This window comes from Pteropus vampyrus, unplaced genomic scaffold (genome assembly GCF_000151845.1).
Source record: "Pteropus vampyrus isolate Shadow unplaced genomic scaffold, Pvam_2.0 Scaffold111, whole genome shotgun sequence".
NCBI classification, from domain to species: domain Eukaryota; kingdom Metazoa; phylum Chordata; class Mammalia; order Chiroptera; family Pteropodidae; genus Pteropus; species Pteropus vampyrus.
In genome coordinates, this window is record NW_011888892.1 from 2,384,592 (window position 1) to 2,394,506 (window position 9,915).

A 9,915-nucleotide genomic window follows, 5' to 3' on the forward strand; every position below is an offset into this window, starting at 1 on the left:
TGACTGGAATGGCCTCCCTACGCAGGTCTTGGAAATCTGCACACCTGCCCACTCCATTCAAAACTACACTTGTGAGGCTGCCTGGGGTTTCAATTTCTCTGTTTTGCATGAAATCTTTCTTCTATCGGGGACACTGCAGACAGTCCTCTCGACTACCCCTTTTCTTGTTCCTTCTTCACATAGGAAGCAGCTCTCCGGGGCCCACCTTCCATGGGACTCTCAAAGACATCCACTCCTCTGTCCCAAACCCCGAAAATCAAGTCCTCTTTCTGGGCCCAAATAACTCTTTGGAGTCTCATGACCTATTGCTCTGGCTTTACATCCTCTCTTTGTTTCTGCCTCCTTGGAATCTCTCTCTCTTTCAAGCTTGTCCAGGTATCAGCATCAATTCTAAATGCTTCTGTTGTACCTAGGATTTATGTGCATTTTTCTTTCAGGCTGGGGGGCTGCATCAGCTCATTCCATCATATTGCTGGAAGCCGGAAGTTATCAGTTGGTAAGTGCCATGGGCCAAACGCGAGGGAGAGAAACAAGACCTGACATAATGCATCGGTGAGGAGATCAGCGCAGACGGGGAGGGTACTTGACTACACTGTAAATGGAAAGGCTTCTTCTAAGCGTATTCCTTTTATAACAAATACCTAAAGTTCCTTCAAATGAGTAAAATTCCTAGTCCTCAGAGGGAGCGACTCTCTTTGAATCCCCACAGGGCCGAGGGTAGAGTGTATTTCTTAACAAGGAACAAATTAAATGAGCGTCTTGTTCAAGTCACATGTAAAACTTCAAATATCAGAAAAGTTGACTAAGAGGCGATAAATGTCATAGTAATAACCATGATATAGGATCGTATCCACCTGGTGAATACATTTGTTAAAGGTTAAGTAGAGTCAGTTTTCCTTTGAATTTTTAAGGTACTTCCAAGTTTGATGCAGCCAAGTTCAACCCAGGGATAACTGCTTTTTGAGCCATCTCTAACTTTGGCTAGGATTTTTAGAAAGGATTTGCCCAATTGAGCATCCCACAGTCCTTGGAAGGTGGTTTCAAGGTCAACTTGCAATAAAGCCACATCTCCGAAGACTGTCCCGGCACATACCTGGCCAAGGTCAAGTCTTCCGGGAGTAACAGTGGAATGCCTGAACTCTAAGTGACATAAGAGGTCTTCTTGGGACCTAAGCGAAGGAGCTGGGCATGCGAGTTTGCTTAGGCTGAAACGGCTGCAGGGTTGATGGCGTGGTATCCGGGTGGGCCGAACCTGCAGCACTTACCGTGTAATTTCGAGTGAGGGACACATCAGTGCCATCCTGCAGATAATGAGTCTCCGTGAAACCGCTAGCAATGAGACCTCTGTGGGAGACAAACAAAAAGCTGAGTGTAGAATCGCACTGATATGTCACTTGTGAACATCCAGGCCACAGGGCAGCCAGGTCTGAACCCCCTTATTTAACAGATGACCCGATTTTCCTGAGGCTCCCAAAGGACCTTCCCCCTGCGCAGGTTATCCAGGGATTGTCAGGGGCAGGCGAGAGTCAGATGTGTGACTTTGAACAACACCCCACAGTGCATGTGGAGCCACCCCTCCCCCCTCATTCCTCCGCCACACACGCAGGCGTGTGCACGCACTGGCACATGCTCACACGGGCGCACACGTGTACATGCACACTGGAACAGGCACGCACGCACACCCTTCTACAAAGAGATGGGAGAATCACCGGCCTGGAAGGGACGGGGCTCCGCTGTCCAGAATCGATGGCTGAGCCATCGCTGGGAAAATAATTTTGGATCCAAGGTATTGCCCCTGCTGGTTCTCTAGCAGGTGACAGGACCAGACGTCAACATTAAAGTGTCAAAGAAGAGTTTAGAACAACACTGAACCATTAAAAGCAGTGCTGTAGGAGGCGTGGACACACTGCAATATTGAATTTCTAAGATAAATCAAAAGAGGAGAAAATTCTATTTACGCTAACTAGATCATATGCAATCGACTACATCTTCGTTGATGTTAGCAAAGTATGGGTTTATTTAGGTTTAAAAACGATTTTGCAATTCCTTTTGTAATATGCAGTACTGTATCCTTTTCACTATAACCACCACAAGTATTTCCTGTACACCTACTATGTGCTAGGAGCTGTACTAGCTGCTGGGCTACAAAGATAAATAAGAACACTGCAGCCTGGTGGGGTGACAGAGGAGACGGGATCCAGTGTGGGGAGGGCTGTCACACAGGCAGGAACAGAGTCTTACTGGGTGAACGGACGCACAGTAGGTGGAGCATAGTGGGAGAGAGCGGTCTTACAGAGGGAGTAGCAGATGGAGCAGGAGTCCACTAGGCAAAGAAGGCGGGGGGGGAAAGGACGAGACTCCCAGGCAGAGGAGGGCAAGCCCGGACGTCTGAGGGTCTGGAATCTGGGGAACCAGGCTGGTGCGAGGCAGGGAAGGGCCCCGCATGGAGCCTAGATCACGACGGTCTGGGCGCTGAGTCGGGAGTTGTTTTAAGTCCTGGCCTTCGCAGGTGTGCAGCGCACAGTGACCATGCTGTCTGCCCCCTCTGTCTTCGTAGAATGTACTTCGCACCATTCGGTTCTGCTGGGGTCACCCCACCCCCAGTCCAGGGGTGAATGTGGAACCCAGGATAACGCATCACGACCTCCCACAGCACCCTATGAGGTAGGTCTTTCCTCACAGGGCTTTCTCCAGCCTGGTCCCTTTGCTTCAGGAGGATGCCGCCCGGTGAAAACACGGCCCTCCTCGGCTGTGACAAAGGGCAGAAAGGAGAGATCGTCAAGGTGACCCGAGGGCCCACTTTGCCTCCTTCCTCGACAAACGCTTCTCTTTGGCTTCAGCCGGCTCAAGCTGGATTTTGCGACCAGATTCCTGATAAATATGGAAGGGAGGGAGAGAAGCGGGAAGGCAGAAGATGTAGCAGACGAGAACTACTTCCCTCACAGTCAGGTTTCCTTGGGGTCTCCCCCGGCCGGGTCCAGACTGCGTAATCTCCCTGTCTGTACAGATTTCGACATGTTTAGGATACGCCTGGTTTAAATCAGCTGGACCCTCACAACAGGCCTGAGCTGCGCTCCGCTTAACGATGAGCATCGGGAAGAGTTCGCCAAATACATAAAACAGACAGAGGCCCTCGCGCTCGCTGACGGGGTGCTCGGCTCCTGCGCCCCTCACTCTTCGCTCTGCTCGGGGGGACACGGATCATGTTGCAGAAGGTGAACCCCCCTGTTGGCTTTTGGTCTCACATCCCCGCCCTCTAAGCGTCCCTCTTCAGAGCTGTCACAGAGCCCGCTGGGCAGGCTTGTTGCCAGGGGCACCGAGGGTTGGGGGGAGGGAGGGAGAGCGGGCAGGGGCGCCGGGGCCCAGATGAGGGGTCTGGAGAAGGCGGTGGTGGTCGGCCGTGGCCTTCACACAGCGGAGCTCCCAGAAGGCGCGCAAGGCTGGGGATCTTGACAGGGGCGGCTGCAGGGGCGGGCTGAGCAGACGGGGATGGGAAGGATCAATGAATCGTTTCCAGAGAGTTGGCAGCAGAGAGACGGGATGGGAAGTCGGAAGGTGGGGCCTTGCGGGGAGTGGGTCACCTAAGGGACAAGCCAGGGAAATGGCCACAGAGAGGGACAGGGGCGAAGCTGCTGAGGAGCAGGTGGAAGGTGCGCAGAGCACAGGGACAGCAAGGAGGAGCCGGGAGCTCTCGCCCTGTGGAGGCGGGACCCGTGGTGGCCTCCGTGATCCCGAGGAAGGAGGGGACTTGGTCGGCTTTACAATCGCAGAAAAAGGAGAAAAAGAAACATTTAATATAATGCCAATTATGTCATTATTACTTATATTATTTGCTATTCATGAAAAATTTAATATTTTGTTTATCTATCTCATATATTATTAAACTTTAGTAATTTCTGGTCTTAACCGCGCTTTATTTTGAACGAACAAGGCGTGCAAACACCTAATCGGACAGGAGTGATGCATGTAGGAATTTGTAGGACAGAGAGAGAGAATGGCAAGGCTTTCTAAGTGAAGCCGGTGTAGGTGGATATCCCAGGAGGACATTTGGCGCATGACGCTTGGCCTGTGCGTGAGAAGATGGCCTTTTGGTGGACAGAGGTCAGCAAAGCTGTGGATGAGAGGGATGTGGGGGATTCGACAGCAGTAAAATTAACGATATGGTTTGAAAACGTGACTCAACACAAAGACCCATGGCTACTTCTGCCTTAAAAAACCTATCGCTCGTCATTGTTATCCGAATGTGGCTTAACCAGAAATCCAGCCACAGTCATACTTTCAGCTCTAGAGAGTTCTTAAGTACTATCGCATGTTTCCTTTCACTAAAAGAGGGTGAAATGGGGGCTTCTGAGTCCAGCCCGAGCGCGTCCCCCTGTGGCTGAGACGCGCATGACGTGCTCCTTTGTGAGTTTTTTTTTTTCACAGTCTGGGACGGACACCTTGGCGTTTGGCTCAGGTGAGTAACACGCCCTGCGCGGGTCAGAGCAGAGGGTGGCATCTAGTAAGGATGGATGCTCAGGCTCCCTGGCCTCCGCCGCAGCATTGGGGGAGCCGAGCTTCAGGCACACGGGCCTCTGGGATGAGAGACGGAGGGACCTGGATGGCCTGAGCTCTCCAACGCTCACTCCCACGAGTCCTGTGCCTCCATGGGGCGGGCTCCGTGGAGCACGCCGAGGACAGGCCCACCCCACCCTCGGCTCCGGTTTCCTCTCTGTGCCAGGCTGTGAAGAGCCCCAAGGAGTGACGGGGCTGTGCGGGCCCCACTGTGGCATCACCACTCCCCTCCGAAACCCCCCAACACTTTTCCACTGGACCGAAACCCCAACGCCTTCCACAGTCTCCCAGGTGCTCACGACATCACCTCCCGACACCCCGTGCCTTCCCTGTCTGCGGCTCACTCTCTCCCCACCAACACTGCCTCTGGCTCATTCTAGAACGTTCCGCCCCCTATCCCATTTAGGGCCTTTGCATCTGCATTTGCTATCCTCCCGATGCCTGGAACATTCTCCACGTGGCTGTTCACCCTTCAGGTATTAGTTTAAATGCCTTTGCAGAGGGGACTTTCCTGATCGTCTTATCGAAAATGGCCTCCACTGCTCCCCACATCATGGAACCCCTTCGATTTCCTATTTTATTTATTCACCTTTTACTTATTTATCTACATCTCCCTCAAGAATATATTAAATTTTTCTTTTTCTCCTTGCTCATCATGTGGCCCCACCCCTAGCCCAGGCACTTGCTAAGCCCATTACAAGTATCTCATTTAATTCTGATAGTACCTAATATCTAGCTCGGTGAGTTCAATGCCACTTTTTACCCAATTTCAACAGGGAAACCGGGATACAGGGAGGCTGAGTGACCCACCCAAAGTCACACCATGTATGGCATCACGTGGTGGTTTTGCTTCAGAGCTTGTGCTATTCGCCTTTACAAGCTGGTCAAAAGACACTTCCTGAGTGTCTGCTGCAGGCGCTGTGGTAAACGCCAGGTAATGTGTTTCGTGGAATAATGAATGAATGGACTGATGGACGATAGGTGGACAGATGGATGAGCGAACGACCAAATTCGAGGAGAACGCTGCGGGAACGTTCTCTTTTCATCGGGGCCATCCTTTCTCAATCACTGTGCGTGTCGCATGTCCGTCTTGCTCTGGAGCCATGGATGAAACTGAAAACGTGCTCACTCGAGGCTTCCTGAGATGTGCGTCTAATCTAAAAGGGGCTGGCAGTCACAGGTCCTTTGAGAGAACTGAGCGAGGCAGGTGGACAATGGCCCTAATGGAAATATGACAGCAATGGGCCCATTTGCCTTCAATCCCCAAGAAGTCCAATTAGATGATTCTCTATGCCAGCGAATGGAAAGAGAAGGTGAATGCGTCATTTCACGAGAATGTTCTTTTTCTCTGCTTATTAGATTAGCTGATCTAACAAGGAATCTCGTTCTTCTCTACACCAGAAAATAAAATACCAGCAGTTGATTTTGCTGTTTTCCATTCGTTTTGCTGTTATGAGAGACACCTCAATATTCCCTCATTTAACCAATATCTATTGTGCTGGTCATAAGGAGTAAGATACCCCAAGAGCTCACCATCTGGTGAAGGACGAACCCAAAGAGCGATCAGAGTTCCATGATAGAGATATAGCAAAGCATTGTGGGAAAGTTTTCTAAGCCAGACAGATGGAGGTAACGACATTCTCCAGGGCATAGAGGGTATAGAAACAGCATACGAATGGGGGATGGGCACAGGAATGTGAAACAGTGTGGACTTCCAAGTTGTTGGGGTATAAATTTGATGGTAGGGAGGCGTGTTGTTGGCTAAGACAGGCCAGCTGGGGAGCAATCTGTAGGTTCCCAAGTGTCACTGATTTTATCCCATGCAAAGAGGAGCCATTAGACATAGCAGGGACCTGAGCAGATACAAACTTTGGAGCTAAGGGCCACTGGACATCCAAGTAGATAAGACTTTGAGGTGGAAGAGACAGACGGGCAGCAGGGAGATTAGTTAGGAGGCTGGCGTGAGCGTCCAAACAAAGGGCCAGACCAGGTCATGTGCTCTTGGGGTGGGAAATTCAGAGAGAGGACAGGATTAGGAAACTCAGTTGTCAACTGGGAAGGTAATTCATAAAGGAGCAAAAGGAGACAATGAGTTGGGTCTTGGTCATGTTGAGCGTGAGGGACATTCTCTTGGAAATGTCCAGTAAGCAGCTGACTCTGTGAGTCTAAGGTTTAGGGAGTGGCTTGGAGTGAAGACAGATGGTGACACTCAGACAGCAGACGCTTTCTTTATGGGAAAACAAGTAGAATCTTGTCCTTTCTGGCCAAATATCGGATTTTCTGATTTCAAAGTTATTGGGTATATATGGTCGGAAATGATCATTTAGAATTTACAATAAAACATTATGTAGGTAATGTTCTTCCTTATGACATTCCTTACATTTCTGAAATGATTTGAGTATTAAAATAAAATTAAAAAAATGACCCCCAAATTGCCTTTTTTAGATCAATATTGAAATTATCTTACTCTAAATTGACTATTATATAATTTAGTTATGCGGTTCAAATGAGCTAGAGTCCATCAAAATGACACATTTCATTCTGCAAAGCACAGGAGAGGAGGAAGAAACACCGACTCGTTTTTACCTTTGGGAGCTCTTTTTTCTGCCCGCCATGCTTGGGCTGCTACAAGACTTCCCTCTCCTTTCTTGTCGACTTGTCTTCTGCCACACTGGGTAGAGCTAAAGGCAGTAACTACATCCCTCAGCCTGCCATAATGCCTAGCATACAGGAAATGCTTCATGAATAAGTGGGTGACAAACCGAGAATCTTTATTATAGAAAAGCAACCCAATTTGAACACGATGCGTTTAAACTAATTGGATCATAAAAATAAAAGTAACGTGGTTCAAAACGGCTGTCACCCGTTATGGAGAGGGATTGGGGATGGGGATAGTCACATTCACTCTCTTGTTATTTGAAGAATTCCAAATGCGGTCAGGTCATCGGGACCAACCCTGTCAACTTGTCATCAGTTTTAGAACTACTTAAATGAGGGAAACAGGGAAAGGAAGCCTAAGAGATTGGCATCAATTACTTGAGACTATGAAAAATTCATTGATGACATGTCAACTTTTTCCTATAATTTTTTTGAAAACGATACATATGGTTTGAGGATTTAATTATTCTGTGCATCATATTCATGCAAAGGCATCTCAAGACAGCTCTTTCTTGTTTGTCAATTACACTAGCGGGCACTAAGGAAACTCTTTGCAATTAATTAATCATACATGCACTGAGGGCTTCAGTGATCTCCCTAGTAAACCCGTTTGGCATTCAAAGGATCCAACCTAGTTTTCCGCTAAAGATTTCCTTCGCCACAAGTTAGTATCCTACAAATTACCAAATCATTCATATATAAATTTGGGTAATGATTTTCTCTTACGAGATTTTGGAAATACAGCTACAGATACATTCACATGAGGAATAAACTGCCTGGAGCTTCAACGACACATAGCATACAATAAAAACCATAATTAAAAATCAAGACCAGGACCCTCCCAGTCCCTAAAATGAATAGCCTTTTTAAAATGATCTATCCCTCAGCCAAAGCGAAATAAATGCAGAGAAAAGATGATGGAGAGGAAAACCAATATCTACCCAGACTGGATTCTTTGTATTCCAAGAAGTCTCACTCTAGTTTTCGGGGAAAACTCTAGCCTGGCCAGAATCACGGGACTCTTAATGCTGACAACATTGGTTCTTCTGGACTATTTTACGGAGAGATCAGACAATTGAACGATTCTCTCTAAAGACAGCGCATTCAGGCACGAAATAAGAGGAGGGAACGAAAATGAAAGAGAGATCTGGTATTGTCTACATCTCAGCTTTGCTTGAACTTCTTTGAGAACGATCTTGGCAGATAGTCACGCTTTTTCATTTTCCTTAGGGCAAAGTCATCCTGGTCAATAGCTCATTCTCTGGGGTCTCGATTTGGGGAGTGGGGGCAGGGCACCGGCATCCTCGACATCCCTGTCTTGTCACCTTCTGCTGTTGTTCGCTTAGTGTGTCAGGCCCTCGCACACTTGCTTTTCAAATGTACTTTCTCAACTTATCTTGGCAGAGGCCCTGTGGTTATCACCTGACCAACAATGAAGACGAAAACACTCAGAGAGGTTACGTGACTTGTCCAAAGCCACACAGCCGAGCAGGTGGAGACTGAACTTGGCTCTATTTGGCTCCAAAGTCAGCCTCACCCTAACCACTGGTCAACACTGCCTTGTCAGGAAAAAATGTCAGCACATGGCTTCAAAGGCTGAAAAATAAGCAGAGGCAAATCGTATCCCATCGTCTTCTGAAATAATTTTTTCCGCAATGCAAAATGAGCTTATGCTGTTTCTCTTAGCACTTAATTTGATTTAGCTACGAAATTCAAATTATTTTTGGTTGTAATTTCAGCATTTGGGGATCTTAATTATTCAGAACTCGACATCTGTAAGAACAATGGGGCATTTATGCTAGATTCTCTTTTGTTATTCTCCATTTGCTAACATACCCAAAATGATCAAAACAACCTTTTTTTTTTTTTTTTCTGGAATTAAAAAAAAGTTCCCTTTCCCCAGGTCTTTCTCATTTAGTTTCACAACTATAATAAACAAAACTGTTGATACAGCATTTTGGAAACTGTAGGGGATAATTAAGTTTCTTGGGAAATAATTTCTTAATATACTACTTCCATTTTAAATTATAAATACACAGAATTTTGGCCAAGTCATGTGGCATCTACACTGAAATCTCTTATTACTGGGACTATTCAGGTGACCCTCTCCATTCACAAGATGAACGGGTTACATGTGGCAGGGTCGGCAGTCACATGCTCTGTTTAAGAAGAGTAGGGCTGATTTGCCCACTGCATTTTCCAGCTGAATCATAAAAGCAGGTGAGAAGCGATGGGGTCCCACCTTCACAGCCCCACAGCTGTCATTCTACTCGGGCCTAAAGCTTTGGGCCACTTTCTCCGCTGTTTAATGACCCTCTTAGTTTGAAAGTCTTTGGAATGCGGGCTTATCACTATTCTTGAAGTGATGGGACTGTCTTCATGGTGTGAGATTTATTAAGTTTAATCTGCATGACGTTTAGGAAAGCAGAGCTGTAAGACGAAAACCCAATCAACGATTATTTCCAAAGGCAAATAAAGCCCGACACGTGCTTCTCTTGGAAGGAATCTCCAGAACGGGGTTCATGGCTTAACTGACATCACCCTCCTCACCTTTTTGCCAGCATAGGTACAGCACCCATTTATTCTAAGCTTCAGAAGCTTCTTCTTCTTTTGAAAAGCGTGGGTAACAGGAGAGGTGGCAGCGGTAACGTTAGCTCGAGCTCTTATTAAACGAAGGTGCTTTACAGGCAGTGTTTTCTTTAA

The 9,915-nt window shown here is 47.5% G+C and overlaps 1 protein-coding gene across 1 annotated transcript in view; it reads right to left on the reverse strand.

The window, feature by feature from the left end:
• ADAM12 (ADAM metallopeptidase domain 12) overlaps positions 1–9,915 on the reverse strand; it is a 298,271-nt gene that overhangs the window by 128,294 nt on the left and 160,062 nt on the right. Inside the window, exon 5 of the mRNA XM_023533770.1 lies at positions 1,266–1,344. Within this exon, the coding sequence (XP_023389538.1) occupies positions 1,266–1,344 (79 nt within the window). The remainder of the gene's footprint in view (positions 1–1,265; positions 1,345–9,915) is intronic.